We start from the raw sequence: 22099 nt of genomic DNA, 5'->3' as shown, positions 1-22099 counted from the left end.
ATAGTGTAGATTCAAGTTTGCAAAAACTATGGCCTCCAGGGGTAGGTTGGGGCCATAATAAGGACTACGGTTTTACATGCAAATATATATAGAAAGTCTTCTGATATGGACCAAGGTGACTCAGGTGAGCGATGTGGCCCATGGGCCTCTTGTTTAACTATACTTATTGCCCTTACATTTATAGCATTAATCATCAGATTTTGGACTTATTTTTGTTTCGCTTCCAGATATTCATTTGATATTTGGTACATTGCTTTGCCATAACATGTTGCAGACAAAGTTTTAATTTTGTGCTTTTTTGCTGAGTTACGACCCTTGGATTTAAAAAAAAAATAGTGTGAATTATCAGTTTTTTTTGTAACTTATTTTGTTGTGCTTGCAGATATATTCATTTGATAGTTGATACATTTTTAGCTTGCCTCTACAAAGTTTATAATTGGTGGAGTCTACACCAGCTTCAACTTTATATCCAAGTTTCTGTAGCATCCCGTGGGGGTCCGGGTTAGAATAGATCCTCAGTACCCCTTGCTTGTCGTAAGAGGCGACTAAATGGGGCGGTCCTTCAGATGAGACTGCAAAAACCTAGGCCCCATGTCGCAGTAGGTGTGGCACAATAAAGATCCCTCACTGCTCAAAGGCCATAAGTGCCAAGCATAGGCCTAAATTTTGCAGCCCTTCATTGGCAATGGTGATGTCTCCATATGAGTGAAATATTCTCAAGAGGGAAGTTAAAAGATATTCAATCAATCTTATTCCTGTAGCTCATTAAAACTTCTAGCATAGTAATACAACAATGTAGCTAAATTATTCATGACAACCTACATTTCACTGTTCATTGAATTGGTTAAAGACTTAAACCTACATGTAATTATAAATTTGTCTTTTTTCCTTGTACCAGAATATTAGTTGATTCCCAAACATTTGGAATTCCTATCCTAGTTCCCCAGTTTCCCCCTTTACCATAACCTAGATTATGAACTTTGAATATTGTTGCGGTCCAATAATTTTTGTGACCGGTGGGGACTATGTATTGCCATGCAATACTCTCAGAGAGTGCTTGTTGATATTAATTATGCCTGCCTTTGTAAAATAGGAGGCATACTGGTAGGCACCACTCTGTCAGTTGGTAAACGAAGTGTTGTATGCTCAACATCTTCAGAGCCCTTTTTATCCCCACCGAAATGCGGAAGGGGACATAGAAATACCGGTGTCCGCCTGTCCCACTTGACTTTGTGAACGCAACTCCTCTGAAACCGCTCAACGGATTGTGTTCTTTTGTAGGATTGTTGGTCACCATATGCAGTTGATCATATTGCACCACAATTTTGATTTAACAAATTTTACAGGAGTTATGGGACTTTGTTGAATTTGTACATGCTATACTATAGAAACACTTCGTGGACACAAATCCTCCAAAACCGCTCAATGGATTTTGTTCAAATATTGTAGGATTGTTAGTCACCATATTTAGTTGATCATATTGCGCTGTCATTTGAATTCGACGAATTTTACTGGAGTTATGGGACTTAGTCTATTGTTCTTAAACTTTTTTTGCGATGGGGGACATGACTACATGTAGCAATCTCGTCTGGATAGACATCAAACTCGGTACACTTGTACCTCCTATAGGGTAGATTACTCTATTGATTTAAGATGGCCAGAAGTCAGGGTCAAAGTACTCCCATCAGAAAAAATATATCTGGTATCTTGAGAATTCTTTGTTTGATTTAAACATCAAACTTGGTGTACAGGTAGCCCCTAAAAAGTAGACGACACCTATATATTTTGAGGTCACATGGTCAAAGATCAAGTCAAACTATTGTGGACATAAGAACATATGGTCTGCTCAATATCTTGTGAACCCTTTGCTTGATAAACATCAACTTGTTACTTTTGGCATCCCTAATGTTTTACTTATCATTGTAGGGGGTGGGGGTGGGGTATATATTTCTGAATCATTTCTTGTTTTCAATAACTGTATCCTATTATCAAAGTATAACCTTGTGAAGTTTTTATCTTGTGAACAGTGCCTTTTTATGTGCACTTTTAGGTTCATCATATGAACCCCATGTTGAGGCATTTATTGGAAGTTTGTTCTGAATGTATTGTGGACTCCGGCCTCTGTCTGCCAGTGTTGCAGGGTAACATAACAGGGCTTTATCTAAGCTGTTTTCTTCCTGACAATGATTCTCTGGAAACATCAAGAGGATCCATCTCAAGACTATGTAAGCATTTTATATAAACTTAGTAAAGTGTGGTTTTAGCTTTCTTTGATGAAGTTAGTAGTGTTTTCAATAAGAGAAATAACAAAATTAACCGTCTGTAGGAAAAATTTGCTGGCTATAGGTATTCCATCATTTAAGATTTCCTCTGAGATTGAAATTTGTAGGTACATGTATATTGAAATAGGATTTGAAATATAGCATCATACGCCTTACAGTACGTAATCTGAATTGACACTTGATTATGCACTGTTTCCTGTTGCTCATGGATGTAACAACATGCAGCTTCAAGATGTCCAAGAGAAAAGTGGTATTAACAAAACAATTCATTAATCATGTGTAATACATGAAATGCACCAATAAAAAGAGGGTTTTTTTTCTTTTGATTTCAATTTTTGTGTATTTATTCAAGAAAGATTTGTGAATAATGTAAAATAAAGGTGGTTTTTCACAGGAAAATGTGGAGGTAAATATGGGTTTTTAGCAATGTTAAACCATTTGAAATAGTTTTTCAAATGTCTGTTGCAAAATTTTTTGGGGTATCCTATGTCCTTAAGATGATATGTGTCATAATCCTTTTTGGCATTTCTTTTCTACAACCCAAAAATTGTTAACATATTTGGTTAATTAATTCATGCCATGTAAAAGAAATCCAAATACATGTAATGAAATGAAATATGTATTGAAATGGAGTTATTTGAACAATACAAAGTATTAGAACCATTATTTCGTCTCCTATTCTGCCATAGTTTTAATATTTAGTATGTCCAAGGAGGTATCATTTTCTACATAAACTTGGGCAAATTTTCATTAAACAAACATGCATAACTCTCAGTTATAGTGAGTTCAGGCACTTCCCTTACCAAACAGTTGCTGCAAATTTGCAGCGCATTTGTGGAAAATTTGCTGCAACTACTTGTGGCACATTTGCCACAAGAATATTTTTATGCCCCCTTTTGAAAAAGAGGGGGCATATTGTTTTGCAACTGTCGGTCGGTCGGTCAGTCTGTCGGTCGGTCGGTCTGTAAACCACATGTTGTCCGCTCAATATCTTGAGAACCATTCACTTGATGTTAATGATATTTCATATGTGGGTTGGTTATGAGTGGAAGATGACCCCTATTGTTTTTCAGGTCAAAAGGTCAAAGGTCAAGGGTCAATCTACTCTGGACATAGGAATATAATGTCCGTTCAATATCTTGAGAACCCTTTGCTTGACAGACATCAAACTTGGTACATCTTCAGGAGAAGATGATCCCTATTGATTTTGAGGTCACATGTTTAAAGGTCAAGGGTCAACCTGGACATAGGAATATACTGTCTGCTCAATATCTTCAGAACCCTTTGCTCGACAGACATCAAACTTTAAATAGTACACTGGTGTATATTCAGGAGAAGATGACTCCTATTGATTTTGAGGTCACATGGTCAAGGGTCAAACTGGACATAGTAATATACTGTCCACTCAATATCTTGATAACCCTTTTACTTGACAGACATCAAACTTAGTACATTGGTACATCTTCAGGAGAGGATGACCCATATTGATTTTGAGGTCAAAAGTCAATAGTTGAACTGGACATAGTAATATATTGTCTCCTATATTTTAAGAATTATTTGCTTGATTGACACGTACCAAACATGGTACACTGGTACAGCATAAGAAGTAGATGACCCCTATTGAATTTTAGGTTACATGGTCAATTCACTCTTAACATAGGAAGATATTGTCTGCTGAATACTTTGAATTGATGATAATACTATCAATTAAATGAGGTGTGTGTATAACCCTTTTCAATTTTGCACCATGGGGGGCATATGTGTTTTACAAACATCTCTTGTTTGGATGCAAATTTTTTCTCTGGTACACTGTTTGTGGCAAAGTTGCTGCACACTTCTGGCACACAGTTCGTGGCACATTTACCAGAAATGTATTTTTCATATATGCAATTCTTTTCTCTGGCACTCAATTAATGCAGCAAAGTTGCAGCACACTCTTGCTGCACACTTCTGGCACAGTCTGCTCAAAATCACTGGCAGTTATATTGCTTGGGTTCAAATTTACCTTTAAAGAGTAAAACTATTGATCTCTGAATATGAGATACCCAAGTTCGTCGATGAAAAAACAGTAAACCAAATGGTATAAAATTCTACTCTGTATTCTAACATAACTACTAAAGTTTATCCTGAAATTCCATATACTTCCCAAGAAATGCAGAAATGAATTCAGAAAAATGCCTAATAACCTCATTATCATAAATCGTTAAACACTTTTGTTAATGTGGTTTGGAGAAAAACATAGTAAGTGCTGTGTATCTTTTTAAACACTTGTTATTAAGGTAATTCATGTACCATAATGAATTATTACTGATCAAAATTGATGTTTAAGTCTCTAAATCGTTATGGGTCCTTCATCCTTTTTGGGTAATTAGAGGCACCAGTCAAAATAGCAGCGTTCATTGAAAGTGCAGACGGTTTTACAATTTTCAGTTACTTGGAGCTATTACGGACTTCAGTTTATGAATTTGGTTAAGAAATCCAACTTAAAAGTGACATTTAATGTTGCATATTGTAATAGCTAGCTTGTTACATGATGCTCAAACATTCTGTTTAGCAGTACAGTGCAAGGGCCAAGCTAAATTTTGATTAAAAAATATTAGGTATTTTACTTACCGTAATTCATTTCTACATATCTTGGGAAGTGTATGGAATTTCAGTTTGATTATGTATGAAAACTAACCCTGCTCTAAGCATATATAAGGTAAAATTAAATAAAATACAATGTTGTTGAAATGCTTGCAAAGAGTCAGGAAATGTAATTGATTTACTTAATTTAGGTTCTTCGAAATACTTGTGTCAATTTCAAGCTTTTGTTTTATATTTTTTGGCTAAAGTTTTTGGTATGTTGAAGTAATTGTAGTTTATCTCGTTCATCACTTTAACTGGGGACCCACTTGGCCCCTAAGGTATTTAGTCGAAGTTGGAACCCTGCTTGACAGACATCAAACTTGGTACACTGGTACATCATAAGTAATAAATGATTTTGAGGTAACATAAGTCAAGTGTCAAACTGGACACAGGAGAATACTGTCTGTTCAATATCTTGATATTCCTTTGCTTGACAGACATCAACTTGGTACACTGGTACATCCCAAGGAGTAAATGACCCCTATTGATTCACATAGTCAAGGGTCAATCCACTTTGGACATAGGAAGATATTGTCCAATCAATATCTAGAGAACCCTTTGCTTGACAGACATCAAACTTTATATGCTGGTACATCAGAAGATGTAGATGACCCCTATTGATTTTGGGTTCACATTGGTCAAAGGTCAAGGGTCAAACTGGACATTGTAATATATTGTCTTCTATAGTTTTTTGTTTGATTGACACTAAACTTGGTCCTCTGGTACCCCTATTGATATTTAGGTTACATGGTCAAAGGCTCTATTTGGACATACGAAAATATTGTCTGCTCGGAATCTTGATTGTTTTGACGCTACTATCAATTAAATGATGCATGTGTATTACCCTTTTCAATTTTGCACCATGGACACATATATGTATTACAAACATTTATTGTTTTCCTGTATATTCCCATATCAAACTTTCATCATCTACTGTGGCCCCACCCTACCCCTGGAGACCATGATTTGAACAAACTTGAATCTGCACTATGTTAGGAAGCTTTCATTTAAATGTAAACTTTTCTGACCCAATGGTTCTAGAGAAGATTTTTAAAGATTTTCACTGTGCATGTATTCATGTTGCACATGTAAAACTTTGATCCCCTATTGTGGCCTTACCCTACCCCCAGGGACCATGATTGGAACAAAATTGAATCTGCACTGTCTTAGAAGATTTCATGTAAATTTTCTCTTTTCTGGCCCAGTGAGTCTTGAAGAAGATTTTAAAAGAATTTTACTATATATCAGAATATAAAACTTTGATACCCTAATGGAGATTTACCTGAAAGGTTCCTGATATAGAGTAGATTCAACTTTGTTCAGATCATGGCTCCCAGGGGTAGGGTGGGACCACAGTAGGGGATCAAAGTTTTACATGCAGTTATATAGGAACATTTTCTCCTCCAGACCCATTGGGCCAGTTTCAATCAAACTTGATATGAACATCCTTGTGTTCAAATTTGTTCAAATGAAGGGCCATGTCCTCTTCAAAGGGAAGATTATTACAAAAATGCAAAAATAGGGTGGGGAACCATTTAAAATCTAGAACTACAGAGCCAGAAAATCGGAAATTTACATGAAAGCTTCATGACATAGTGGAGATTCAAGTTTGTTAAAATATTGACCCCTGGAGGTAGGGTGGGTCCACAATAGGGGATCAAAGTATTACATGTTTCAGAATACATGTATATAAGGAAAAGCTTTAAAAACCATCTCAAGAATAACCTGGCCATAAGAGTGGAGATTCAAATTGTTTAGATCAAGGCCCCCAAGAGTAGGATGAGGCCACAATAGGGGATCAAGGTTTTACTATGCTGATATATATATATATATATATATATAGATATAGATATATAATACAGAAAAATTAGAACGCCGAAAATAACTCAACCGGTTTTATTTTCAATTTTCAAGAGTCGTAACTTTTGAAAATGAAACCGGTTGAGTTATTTTCGGCGTTCTAATTTTTCTTTATTATACTATTACTTGTGTGGATATTTACTTATATTTTGGTCCAGGATTATATATATATATATATATATATATATATATATATATATATATATATATATATATATATATGTCCAAATAGAGCCTTTGACCATGTAACCTAAATATCAATAGGGGTACCAGAGGACCAAGTTTATATTCCAATATATAGGACCAAGTTTATATATATATATATATATATATTTAGAAAAAATCTTCTCCAGAACCATTAGGCCAATTTCAGTCAAACTTGATACAAATCATCCTTAGGAGAAGGTGGATTCAAGTTTGTTCAAATGAAGAGTCATGCCCCTTCAAAGGGGAGATAATCACAAAAAATACTGAAATAGGATGGGGGTCATTGAAAAATCTTCTTAAGAACCACTGGGCCAGAAAGGCTGAAAGGAGTATAGCAGCACACTTGGTATGCAATTTCGCCTACATAAATACTTTTTTCTTGAATATCATTTTTTACAAATATTCTGCTATACAATGTCAGTTTATACTTGTGTTCACCCAAATTACTCGATAAAGATATCTATATGTTGATAGTATCTTTATTTGATAGGCATAAACATCATCGTGATTATATAGAGTATATAGTAGATGTAACGTAATGGGCCTAAAAATTGCAAACTGTTGCAAAAGGCCACCCTAAACCAGAAATAAAACAATGAAATTGTTTTAATTGAATATGACTGTACATAAGTCCATTTGAGGAAGCCACTGGTTGAAAATGGCTAAAATCTGAAAAAAATCGTTCTCAAAATTTACCTTGAGATTTAGCATCCTGTCAAACGTTAAAGGACACAACGCATGTTTCTAAACTTTTTCATTTTTTCAGCAAAATTAACTCTTTTTATGCCTAAAACTACTTTAAATGTGTTTTAAATGAAATATTTTGCGTAGTTTTCGAGTTTGAAAGCGATGAAATTCAAATCTTGCGATATGCATATTTTCTTTCGCTAGTTTACGCGCCATTTTGTGTGACGTCATATGCGCCCTCGGGTTTGAAAACATCTATTAGCCATTTCATAAACAGATTAGATTTAATCGACAAAAAACCAATTGTCAAGTTAACGGCTTGTAAATAATAATGCATTAGATGTTTTGTACCGTGCTCGAGTGTACTAGTTGTCGGTAGAAAGGATTTAGACTGAGTATTTTTCAATTTTTCGAAGGGAGGTACGAGAAAAAAGACGTGGATAATTTTTTTGTTGGAGCAAGAACTTTACCTTAAAAAACACACCCAGTCACCTTTTCAAACATCGCTTGGACAGAGACCCTGATAAACTGCGAGAAAATGGATATATCGAAGCTATAAGCACTGGTAGGCCTATAGCATACATTCTGATTTGCTCTTCAAATTCAATACACACTCGGATCAACTGACCTTCACCTTGTAACAACATATATCGACGATACAATGTAACTTCTACCAACTGGTAGATTTACAACAACAAAAAATAAAGATACAAAATAATTGAACTTTTAATTATACAAATAATAGAATATTGTATTTCCTAACTTTAAATTGAGTTATAAAATTATTTCTTTATTGAACTCGTAGCATCTTGAGTGCATCAGTAGGCTATAACGCCGTGCTCCCACTTCGTACTTCCTAAAGACGTGCGGATCACAATTCAAAAATAGTAATAAGATTGCTTTATCAAAATAAAATAATGTGATTACCACTTTAATTTGAATATTTTTATTGATTTGTGTGTGTGTTGTCTTTTTTTTTCTTTCCGAAATGCACGCGTGACAATAGCTTGGCATAGGGCCTAGTTGTCAACAATTTAACGTATCATAATTTGTCTAATCCAAAAATAAATAATGATTGCACTGTTCATTTTAGAAAAACAACGCCAATTACAGATGTATAAAGGAATAACATCCCCAAAACAGTTTGTAGACAGCGACCCATATAAACATTATTTACTCACAATTTTGCCGATTTCATGCAAGCTTTACTCGCTATATTTGGGTATTTACATCGTTATATGTGTGCACTGGTGGCGAACACATATAAAACTCGGACAATTTATCAACATCGATTTAAATGTTGCCCATGGTAAATTAATTAGGCCCCTAAAAGTTGAGTTTTTAATAATATCTCGCAGTACTTTCACAATCCGAAGGGCGCATGTGACGTCACTGTATCACGTGACTACCTACCTAATTAACTTGACTTTTTGAAATCGGGGCTTAGATTTAAGTCTGTATTGTGGTTAATTATCGCAAAATTTCGGCGAACGAACTATTAGAATTAATTACTGTAAGCATAAAGAAGACAAAATGCATGTAATATTGTATACTTTGAAAACATGAGATGTGTCCTTTAAACCTTTAAACTTACATGCCTGGGTGGCCAAGTGGTTTAGGTGTTCAGTAAACTTACAATTAAATTTTCCCAATCTCTTTTTGTTGTTGTTTTTTTTAGCTCACCTGAACCGAAGGTTCAAGTGAGCTTTTCTGATCGCTTTTTGTCCGTCGTCTGTCTGTCCGTCTGTCTGTTAAACTTTTCACATTTTCGACTTCTTCTCCAGAACCACTGGGCTAATTTCAACCAAACATGGCCAAAAGCATCCTTGGGTGAAGGGCTTTCAAGTTTGTTCAAATGAAGGGCCATGTCCCTTTCAAAGGGGAGATAATCACAAAAATGCAAAAATAGGGTGGGGTCATTTAAAAATCTTCTTCTCAAGAACCACTGGGCCAGAAGAGCTGAAATTTACCTGAAAGCTTCCTGACATATTGCAGATTCAAGTTTGTTCAAATCATGGCCCCCGGTGGTAGGATGGGGCCACAAGGGGGGGGGGGTCAAAGTTTTACACACAAATATATAGGGAAAAACTTTAAAAATCTTCTTCTCAAGAACCACTAAGCCAGAAAAGCCGAGATTTACATGAAAGCTTCCTGACATAATGCAGATTCAAGTTTGTTCAAATCATGGGCTCCGGAGGTTGGATGCCCGGGGCCACAAGGGGGATCAAAGTTTTACATACAAATATATAGTTAAAATCTTTTTCTCAAGAACTACTGAGCCAGAAAATCTGATTTTTACATGAAAACTTTCTGACATAGTGCAGATTCAAGTTTGTTCAAATCATGTTCCCCGGGGGTAGGATGGGGCAACAAGGAGGGATCAAAGTTTTACACACAAATATATAGGGAAAAACTTTAAAAATCTTCTTCTCAAGAACCACTAAGCCAGAAAAGCCGAGATTTACATGAAAGCTTCCTGACATAATGCAGATTCAAGTTTGTTCAAATCATGGGCTCCGGAGGTTGAATGCCCGGGGCCACAAGGGGGATCAAAGTTTTACATACAAATATATAGTTAAAATCTTTTTCTCAAGAACTACTGAGCCAGAAAAGCTGATTTTTACATGAAAACTTTCTGACATAGTGCAGATTCAAGTTTGTTCAAATCATGTTCCCGGGTGGTAGGATGGGGCCACAAGGGGGGATCAAAGTTTTACATACAAATATATAGTTAAAATCTTTTTCTCAATAACCACTGAGTCAGAAAAGCTGATATTTACAAGAAAACTTTCTGACATAGTGCATATTCAATTGTGTTCAAATCATGGCCCCTGGGGGGTAGGATGGGGCCACAAGTGTGTGTGTGTGGGGGGGGGGGGGGGTCAAAGTTTTACATACAAATATAGGAAAAAGCTTTAAAAATCTTCTCAAGAACCATTGGGCCAAAAAAGTTGACATTTACATGAAAGCTTTCTGACATAGTGTAGATTCAAGTTTGCAAAGGGTAGTTTGGGCCATAATAGGGACTAAGGTTTTACATGCAAATATATATGGAAAGTCTTCAGATATGGGCCAAGGTGACTCAGGTGAGCGATGTGGCCCATGGGCCTCTTGTTGTTTTTTATTTTGGGTCGTTTTCTGGGGGGGGGGGGGGGGGGGGGGGGGGGGGGGGGATAAATGTGATACATATATTTTAACAAATATTAGTAATTTTCATCATAACTTCCAATATTTGCAAGTTACGACTTAAAGAAAAGTAATTTATACCGAGATCACTGTAGTTCCGTTTGTTTACACTAACCTGTTCCTGTGTGCACAGGTTTTTCAAACCGTAATGTGGCTGACAAAAAGCTAAACAAATACTACAAGAAAAGGGACACAAATGCACAGCATGTAATAAAAATAGGTCAAAGGAGGAAAATAACTGTTATACAGTTTTGACTTCTCAAAAGTAAACATAAAAACTCATGTAGCAACTGTCATATGATATTTAGGCAAAGCTAAACACTCGAATTATCAACCAAAGGCAAATGAACTGATGAAATCTATTAAAGGTGCTGCAGCCATGTCAGAAAAATACAGTGAGCTAAGTAATGCCATATGTAAAAGGGTTGTTGATATGAATGCACCTATGAAAATATTGTACATCATTCCACATAGGAACATGGTTTATTGATTAAAGAACAGCTCATGTAAATGTCAGTAATGCTAAACTGCGGCAGTAATTTATCTTGGTTAACGAAACATCAAAAACGTTGGTCTTATATTTAAAAATAACACACCAGTCTATTTTTGGAAACTGGTGTTTTCCCTCTAGATTTCTGAGTCGGCCGTTTCGTCAGCAAAAGCGCTATACCTCTTTACTTGAAAGCTTCCTGACAAAGTGGAGATTGAAGTTTGTAAAAATCATGACCTCTTGGGTTAGAGTGGGGCTACAATAGGGGATCAAATTTTTACATGCGAATGTAAAAGGAACCAAACTTGACAAAGCATCTTTAGATGAATTTTTTTTTTATATGAAAAGCCCAACCTGTCTACAAAGGCATATGATAATTAATTTGTAGTCAAGTTTGATAATTAATGAATATTTAGTTGTTACCCCTAATAAAGAGAATAAGAACATGAAAAATTATTAATATTTAAGATAAGCTGTAAATAAATTCAAGAGTCAAAAGAAACAGAAAAAAAAATCACCCCTGATCAATGATTTCTAAGTGATATTTTTCTTAAATTTCCCTGGCAACTTTTATTACATTGCCCCCAGTATTATGTAACATTTTATTGATGACAAAATAAGAAATGTAATAATGGAGGTTCACTCTTTTGGAATTTTAAAAATATTTATTTGAAAATTTCTTGTAAGTCGATCAAATTTCACTGGAAATATTTCCACACATAGTACCAAATAACTGCCCCCCTTTTCCCAGGGTGCTCAATGGGATGAATACAGTAAATGATCATTAAATATGTACATCATGTTAGCTTTAATGTTGTTGGCAGTACAAAGTTAGTATCTTTTAAGGTACAACTGTACCTATGATGGCTGGTCATCTGATGGAACACTTTGGCTTTAGTGGGCCAATGATGAGTGTGGACACTGGCTGTAGCTCGAGTCTGTCAGCATTGGATCTAGCAGTCGGTGGCCTGAAGACAGGAAAATGTCAGTTTGCTATAGTTACAGGTAAGGCCTACATCAAAATATTGTTTGTTTGCCCTTAACCGACCAACCTATGAAAATAGCCCCATTCAAAAAAATGTTATTGCTATTTTTTTTATTTATGATTAAAGACCCAAGAAAATAAGCACCACCTTCAAATTTACCTGGCCTGTGAACCCTTGTCAATCAGGAAAAATTGAGCTTCACATTGGATGCTAGAAATTGATGGACATTTAGTTACTAGTCTTTGTGTATACTTTATCTATCTTATCGAAGCGCCCGTAAAATCTTTTGATGCCTGCCGCGTAATCCAACTGGAGAGGGAATTTTCATGTAGAGATAGTCATACAATAATAGTAGTAAATTTTGCATACAATTACATCAATTATGATAGAATATAGTAGGTTATGCTTAGGAGTGGGTACGATTGATAATAATTATTATGGATTGTTAGAATATAATTTACACGGACATCGATTTTATGCTAAACAGATTAATTATGAGTAAATACATTGTACATTAATGAAATTTTGACAACACTCAGTTGAAAATTTATAATCATAATTTTCCCTCGAAACATGGCGACAAACGTACATGTAACTGCAATCTAATTAAAATTAGATGTTAGATCCGCTCGCCTATTCTCAAACATATGCATTAGATGTTGATGTACATTGTAACTGTCAACTTATCGGAAGAGAAGTTCGCTGCTATAAGGGCTCTTTCTTAATTGCGTATAATGGTTGGAATTGGGATCCAGAGGAAGAACGAATTCTTCGTCTGGACCAGTTATTATAGGAACTGTCGGAAAATCCGAATGTCCTGACTGTTTTTGTAGGCCATGCGTTATGGACGAGTCACACAGACAACTTTGGTAAGCAGAGAATTCTGGTGTGCCATCCAGAAAAACTAATTCAAACTGAATAAAACTTTCTGAGCAGTTTTGGAATATATGCATGTATCATCATGGGGCGTGGGACAATGATCAGCACATCAGCTGTACATAGCCAGAAAATCTACCGCAGTACTCGGGAACTCCCGTCGGAAATTGTATGTTTGGCAGTCCATTGTCGGATACCGGGTATCTGACGGAGGAAGTCAAATGGATACAAAAAAACTTAGAATAAAGAATATTCTGCCTAATTTTTCAATGGTTAACATTCTTATTTATATAAGATAAATTTATCGAGCTTTAATTTTTACATGTTTGATTCATTAGATTTAATTATCAACGATAACTTGCACAAGAAAAATGACTACCATGAATTTTTCAATCTTACAAAAATGTACAGGTAATGCAGGTAACACAGATAACATCCTGTGTATTTGGGACAGTATATACAAGCTAGCAGGGTTTTCTCAAGCTTGGGGTTCAGACCTGCCTTAAATTAGCTCCGCCCCACACATGATTTACCTGAGGAAAACCGACAGTTGAAAACCTCTGCCTTTAAGTCTCCCAAATAAAGTTTTGAGAGTGTTTTTGTTTAATTCTTTATATTTCTCCTAATTCTTTCTTGCAGCTAAACTCCAAATTTTGCAATATGTGCGAGGGAAATTTTGAGTATATTTTTGGGGTATCATAAGGGGGTAGGGTTTCAAATTTTTACTAGTCTATGGAAACATTGTAAAACACAATTTTAATGCCTTAAACTTTTACATTTTTCATTGTCAATGAAATTTGGTAGTTGTGGATTGCAGATAAAACTGAGTTTGAAAATTTCAAAATATCTCTATTTTCAAAATGGCTTCAAAAAATATATCAAAAGGATCAATTCAGGGTAATAAAAGAAAAATCAATGTATGCACCCAGGGGTGCATGAGCCGAGTTGCATGGGATACATTGTAAAATCAGGAATGATGTGGCATATTTATAATTGTGAAGAACTAATTTCAGTTTTAATCTTTTTGAGTTACTGTCCAGAAACCATATTTGCCTAACATTTTCAATCTATTTTCGGTTGCTGTGACCTTGACCTTTGACCTTTTTTCTCCAAAATCAATAGGGGGCTTGCTTTGCTGGTATCCAACAATATATCCAAGTTTCATTTGATTCAAATTAAAAAAATTTGAGTTATCCTCCGGAAACCAAAATTTTTGGGAATTTTAAATTTATTTTCGCTCACTATGACCTTGACCTTTGACCTATCTTCTCCAAAATCAATAAGGGTCTTCCTTACTTGGTACATAACAATATCTTTAAGTATCATTTAATCTGGATTTAAACTTTCTGAATAATCATCCGGAAACCAAATTTTTCTGAAATTTTCATTCTATATTCGGTCACTGTGACCTTGACCTTTGACCTATTTTCTCCAAAATCAATAGGGGTCTTCCTTACCTGGTACCCAACAGTATATCAAAGTTTCATTTGATTAGATAGTAAACTTTTCGAGTTATCATCCGGAAACCAGTTGTTGACGCTCAACCGCCCGCCCACCCACATCACCAAACCAATAGCCGAGTTCAACTTCGTTGCAACTCGGCTAAAAACCTATTAGTCTGGATCTGGTGTTAGTCTTTACAAAAAGATCACCTGGGCCCGGTTTTTCGAAAGCTGGTTAACTTTAACACAGTGTTAACTCGGTGTTAACTTCTGTGTTAAAGTTAACCATGTGATTAACTGTTTTTCAAAATGCGAGTTTGCGTTAACACTGTGTTAACGTTGTGTTAACTTTAATCCACCTCCAGTACCTGTGTTAAGTCTTAACACAGTGGTTAAAAATGGCCGCCTACTTCATTTTCTGTCCGCCTCGGACCAAAAATCATGAAAATTTCAAAGGCTTAGACATTCTGAGGTGTGTATTGATGCTGAACTATGACGGTGTTTTGTTTATGTTGTCATAAATTGATATTTTCGTCAAATCTCATGAAATTTACCTAAGGGGAACAGCTAATGGAAAAAACTAGTACAGTTGGATGATGGTGTTACACTTTGCTGTCAGTGGCAATATCTTGCACGCATCTATAGATACTTTCGGCAGAAACTTTCAAAAAGGGGGGGGGGGGGGTGTCAATAAAACTCGTATTATATTCACTTATATGAAATCCTGCAACAGGACCCATGCTTAAGATGTAATTTTACCTAATTTTTGGCTTCCAAATGTCAAAGTGTATGCAGGCCCTTAGTTCATGATGATAATCCCCATTGAAACAGCAACTTTAAAAACACTATCGTCTGCACTGGCCTTGACCTTTTGAAAATCCCTTGTATCATTTACAACTGATTCAAATGAAGATTTGCATGCATGAAACGTACATACATGTATTTTCTTTTTTGAAGGCTGTCTAATAAGAACAGTATTCAATTCAGGCTAATACAGAATAGTTGTTAACACAAACTTAGGAAGAAGAGTTTTTCATTGTTGATATTCCAGATTAATCTCCCTTAGTAGAAATGGAGTGGTGGATCAAGTGTTATGTTTAAAATAAAAAGAATATTAAAATAAATAAATGCATAAAAAGAACATAGATATAAAATGCTATAGATATGTATGTGAACAGACTATCATAAAGTAAATTTATTTATCATTTTCTTCATGAATATCTTTATCTGTATTGGGGAAAATAAGACTTTTAAAGAGTATTAAAAAAAAAGAAAGTTAGATATTCTTAGAAATTTAGAACTTTTTATAGGCTAGCATCGTCGTTAAACCCCTCCCATAAATTTTGTCCAATTATGAATCAAACAATATAGAAAACCCTATATTTATTTCTTATTTCAAAACATGTAGCACCCCACCCCCTTATTTCTGACAACATACGTTTACTGTTATTTTTACATGCAAAGTCTGACACCCCCCTTCCCCGCTTTTTCATATCATAGCACTAGTGATTGGTAGTTGAAATGTAAGCTTGAACTGAACCCGTATATTTTACTGATAAAGGATGAAACCGACCCCCTCCCCCATCACGCAACTTAGGATTTTAGGTTCGGCTCGTACAGAACAACTCATTTTAGGGGGGGGGGGGGGGGGGGGGGGGGGGGGTTATAAATAATTTTGTTTTGGCTTGTCAAGTATTTTCAGACAATTGTGAAGTCAACTTGTTCGACTCCCTATAAACCCCCACTTTGATAAACTATGCAATGAGCCTGCTTTCTACAACATAAGCACCGTTTTTCCCAACTAGGCTTCTAAAGGCCTAGTATATATCATTATATCCAATACCTCTATGATTATTCAAATTGAATAGACTAATAAATGCATTTATACAAGTATAAGTGCATGGCTCACAGTCACGTATTTTGAAACAAAACAATACATGAACATTTCATCAGCTATCTCCCACAAACAAGACTTTTATTTACTCCTGCATTTATATTGTTTACATAGGAAGTACATGTGCATTATGGGTAATCAAATGATTAGCAAGTGGTTAACTCGGTTAACACAGTGTTAACTAATCAATGTGTTAAATTGCTTTCGAAAAACAGAATTTAACCATTGTGTTAGCTAATCACTTGGTTAGGAGTTAACACTGCGTTAAACTTAACCACTGTGTTAAAGTTAACCAGCTTTCGAAAAACCGGGCCCTGTAATCATTCTAGATAGTCACCTAAGGCTGAGTAAATGTAATAGTTTTTTAATATTGGTGGCTGGCCTAAATTAGTAGGTGGACATAGACATAATCTAATAACAAACCTCTTACAATGATGTACTAGCATGATGTAATGTTTACACATTTTGAGCTCTGTGTGTTATTTCACATCTTTGTAATAATATATAGCCGGTCTCAATCACTTTTGGGCTAACTCCCTACTAGATATATATTTATTTTACAAGGCATTTATTTCTGGCAGCAGTAAAGCATGTCAATGATGCATAATACATGTACAGTGGAGCCTCGTTAATCCGGACACTTCGGTTCCCAGCAAAATCGTCCGAATGAAGCGTCTGGATAACTGAATCGCATATTTTCTATCTTTACATAAGTAACCAATATGTCTACTTTATTGATGCGTATTGAATTCAACACATTCTATCATTGGATTTAACCATTTTCATTAGTAAATAAATTATGATAATGTTAACATTTACATGCATTTCAAAGCACTAAAACTGAAATGTACATGTGCAGTGTATTTGCCTATGCTTGCATGTATATTGTACATATATATTAGCACTACAAATAAATATACAAAACTGTACCGTATGCACTAAAACAAATAATGAAGCACTTTATGTAACTATATAAGTAAATAAATCATTGGTAACTAACATAATCATTTACACTTCAAACATTTCATCATTTAAAGAGGCCGATCATTTCCATCTGTCACGATTCACGGGTTCGGCGGTCTATTAAAACAATCTTCATTGTTCAAAGTTGATTTAAGAATTTCATGATTGTCATGTCAGTTGACAACATTCTTTGACCAAAATTCCATCTGCCAGAGTTTATATTTCTTATTCTATAATCCCGTGGGGATACAGGTTAGAATAGGTCCTCAGTACCCCCTTGCTTGTCGTGAGAGGCGACTAAATGGGGTGGTCCTTCGGATGAGACAGTAAAAACCAAGGTCCCATGTCACAGCAGGTGTGGCACGCTAAAAATCCCTCCCTGCTCAATGGCCATAAGCGTCAAGCATAGGCCTAAATTTTGCAGCCCTTCACCAGCAGTCTGCATATGAGTGAAATATTCTCGATAGGGACGTTAAACAATATTCAATTCAATTAAATTCTTATTCTATAATTATCCAAGACAATATCGGGAGAACAAAATCATTTAAGCTCGTAATATCAAGACCTACTATTGCTTTGATCTAGCCACGCGCACCTATTATTTTCATGATGTGATAGTAACGGAACAAAACTCGGGTGAAACCAACATTACGGGTACATACAAAATTTGATTGTCATTTTCCTTAAAATGGTAATTCTCTCACTTGTACCCAGAGTTTAAAAATTCGAAAGCAATAAAGCTCTACAACATCGTAACGAATCAATCGTACACAGGTACATTCTACATGCGTGACATTCTAAACGTTAAAAACTTACTACACAGACATATGCATGAACATACATGTATATTTCACGCCAATCAACAGTATAAAATCCAGAATCTAAAAGTATGATATACACTCTTTAGATTTGAATAAGCTGATAATCAATTTACGAATCGGTACAACTGATATGTGTAGCAGTTAAAAAAATTATCATTACGGCATGATGTTTAATTTATTAATACTATTAGGCTATTGATCAAGACTATAAAATAATATGCTACAGATTTATTTACAAAATTCAACACTACACACAATACAGATCTTATGTGCGAAAATTGGCAATACAATGTCTCAATCGGCACGTTCTATCTAACTGACATATCATCACACACCACCTATAAAGGGAGGTATTGACAGGGTACAGGTAATCGCTTCAGTTAGACAGTTTGGCTTGTTTTCTTTATAATTTACGTCTTGCTAAAATTGTCCGACACAGACCTTCCCTTAAAAAAATTACCGTCCGAATTAATGGTACAATTTCCAATGCATTTTAACGTTTTGTAGTAAAAAGTGACTGTCCGGATCCGGAACGCGAATTTCCAGATTAATGATGCAAAATAATGTATATAAATTCCGTTCCCTAGAAAAATCGTCCGGAAGGTGAAGTGTCGGGATTAATGGCGTCTGGATTACCCAGGCTCCACTGTATTTGGATTATAAAAATGGAAATCCGAAGAAGTACATGCAGATAGTACTTCACCAACAACAGACCTCTTTCCCATAAACGTTCAGGACAGGCAAATACACCCATTGTTGTATCATGGCATATTTTTATATGCCCCTCGAGATCTTCAGACGGGATGTATTATGTTATTGCAATGAGCTTCCGTCTGTCAACCGGAGGGGGGAATCTATGTTTTACAAACATTTCTTGTTTTTATAAGCCCGCAGTTTTTATGCGCCTGTCTGTACGTCTGTCCTTTCATCTGTCCTGTCCATTTGGGATTTTTTGTTTCCAATTTCATTTCTCTATCACATATCAAGCTTGAAGCTTGCTCTGTAGCTTCTTTGTGGACCACTTTAGATCATGTTGCAATTTTGATTCATTTCAACCTCTCTTGCAGGAGTTTTGCCCCTTTGAAAATTATTGTTATATGGAGGGTACATAATTTGTCTGGCAAACACTTCCCACAATTTTCAAGTGAGAGCCATCAGTTGTTTTACAGAGTGTTTGTATGAGTATTGAAGATGTGCATTTGGGAAGGGTTTAGATTTTCTTCATTGTTTGAGAAAATTACAGGTTGTTGAACTGATTCGGCTTTGAGGAAATTTTACATAGAGAGTACAGTTTTCTAGTAAGAACCTTATTCTACAGAGTGTTTACACTGAATATTATGCACACGACTTGACTTGGGACTGGTAGAGGACATGTATTGCTTGTTTAATACAATGCATATTGTTTCAAAAGATGCATTGAAGTACCAGTACTAAAGGATATACACATGTAGATGTTAATTTTTAATACTTAATTACTCGTGTCTGAATTTAAAGAAGAAAAAATGGGATATATTTCTTACCTACCTACCCATTGTCAAAAATTTGGGTTGGAAATGGGCCAACAAACAATATTTTTATTTAGGCCAGAGGACATTATATGTGCCATACTAATCTCTTGTGTAAAGTGTATTAATTGATTGGCTTATTTGGCAGCTGTCAATCTTTTGCTGAATCCCAGTTACCTACAACAGATGACACAGCTGGGAATGCTCAGTCCTAATGGCCAGACTAATGTATTTGATGCAAAAGCGGGGGGATATGTGAGAGCTGAAGGAGTGGTATCTGTTCTACTCACCAGGTTTGATGGATGAATATTGGGAAATGATTTAAATTTCATGTATCTTTTTTCTGACATAACTCCTGTAAACCTACTTTATTCATGACAACTTTATTTCATGATTTACCAGCGATTGACTAGTTTTTGGCCAAGCTTGTATCTGAGATAATCTTAATCAAATACAAGAGACATTAAAGAGACACTACAGCTCATTTTCCACATTTTCATCGAGTGATTTTTAGCTCACAACTGTCCGGAGAGCTATTGTCATGACCCCTGGTATCAGCATAACACTTTAAGGAAAAAACTTTAACCTGGTCTATATCTTTTGAACCAAGGGGGATAGGGTTTTGATATTCCACACATAGATGCCTCATGAAGAGACTTTTGTTTTGTTACCAAGACTTTTGACCTTGTGACCTTAACCTTGGACTTTGATCTACTTTTCAAAAACTTTAACCTTAACTATATCTTTTGAACCAATAGAGATAGGGCTTTGGTATTTTACATATAGATGCCTCATGAAAAGACCTTTGTATTGGCAGAAGACAATTTACCTAATGACCTTTGCCTTGAACTTTGACCCATTGTTCAAAACTTTAACCTTGGTTATATCTTTTGAACCAAGAGTGATAGGGCTTTAATGTTTCAAATGTAGATTCCTCATTAGAAGATTTTTCTTTTGTCACCAGAACTGTTAACCAATCCCAATCCCAATCCTTTTGATTTCATCAATAGAATATGTTCAAAACAACTGTTGACCTTGCCCTTTGACCTCTTTTCTACTTTTCAAAAACATGAACCTTAGCTATATCTTTTGAACCAAGGGATAGGATTTGGTATTTCATATTTAGATGTCTCATGACCAGGCCATTGATATGGTATCAAAACTTTTGACCCGATAACCTTGGACTTTGACCTGTTTTTCAAAAACTTTAACCTTTTGAACAATAGGTTAAGTAGAGTCATGCTTCCCGGCAAGTTATATTGTCGTCTGACAACTCTTGTTAAAACATATCGATAAAATGATAGAAATCATATCGATACTGACAATTTTGAACAAATTAAATGCATGAATTTGCTTTCAACTGTGCTTTGAAAATCATCCAGAATACAAAGGTTTCTTCATTCGGATTATTTTAAATGACAGCAAAGGTATTGTGTAGAAAATTATTTAGATACCCAGTGATTTTTTTTTTTTGTATTTCAAACTACCACCCTTCCTTTTGAATTGGGAAAAATTAGCGACATTTTCCTTAAATTGGGAAAAATCATTCATAGTAAATTAAAATGCTAAAGATGCATAAGATAATCAAGGAACAATTTTTCGTTTGAGGTTTATTTTGGATCTGATTTAAAATCATAAAATAAATCATTATTTAACATTAAATATGTATTGGAAGTCACACCTTGTATAAATATTATTTACTTTTTCTAAGAAATACTTATTGTCTAATTTCATAATGAAAATAACAAAAAATTATTAATTCACCAGCATTTGTATCCATAATCTTGTAAATATTATATTAATAATCAAGTTTCCAGAATGTTTTTCCTGTTTGTATTTTTCGGATTTTAGTAAAACCCTACACTTTTGGCCACTTCCTGTTATTAGCCTGACCCTGCATATAATATGGCGGTCAAACTGAAGGTGTCAACAATATGGCTTCAAATGTGTATCTGCAAACTATATACTTCACTGCATATCTGCTTATATGGATGTCTCTATGGTTTTATATATTCTTTACAAAACCTTTTGCATGCGCAGTGGTCTTGAGAATAAAACTGAAGAAAAAAACGTATTTACTCTTTGTCAGCAATATACGGTAACCCCCTTTTTTTAAATGGCCTAATTTCCCTAGATTTGAAATTGGGAAAAACATATATATATATATATATATATATATATATAATTGGGAAAAAATAGCTAATTTTTGTGAGGGGAAACAACCGAATATCGGTGGCATTTTGACCCAAAAAAAATCACTGATACCCCTTAG

At 35.2% G+C, this 22099-nt stretch overlaps 1 protein-coding gene across 1 annotated transcript in view; it reads left to right on the top strand.

Annotated features, from left to right (window-relative positions):
- The window catches only part of LOC125650103 (fatty acid synthase-like), a 184182-nt gene that overhangs the window by 25665 nt on the left and 136418 nt on the right, over positions 1 to 22099 (top strand). Inside the window, exons 4-6 of the mRNA XM_048878078.2 lie at positions 2051 to 2225; positions 12187 to 12345; positions 19976 to 20120. Coding sequence (XP_048734035.2) covers positions 2051 to 2225; positions 12187 to 12345; positions 19976 to 20120 — 479 coding nt within the window. The remainder of the gene's footprint in view (positions 1 to 2050; positions 2226 to 12186; positions 12346 to 19975; positions 20121 to 22099) is intronic.

The sequence above is a fragment of the Ostrea edulis genome, chromosome 1 (genome assembly GCF_947568905.1).
Source record: "Ostrea edulis chromosome 1, xbOstEdul1.1, whole genome shotgun sequence".
Taxonomy (NCBI): domain Eukaryota; kingdom Metazoa; phylum Mollusca; class Bivalvia; order Ostreida; family Ostreidae; genus Ostrea; species Ostrea edulis.
Note: the sequence above shows the minus strand (reverse complement) of the source record. Positions and strands in the feature narration are given on the sequence as shown.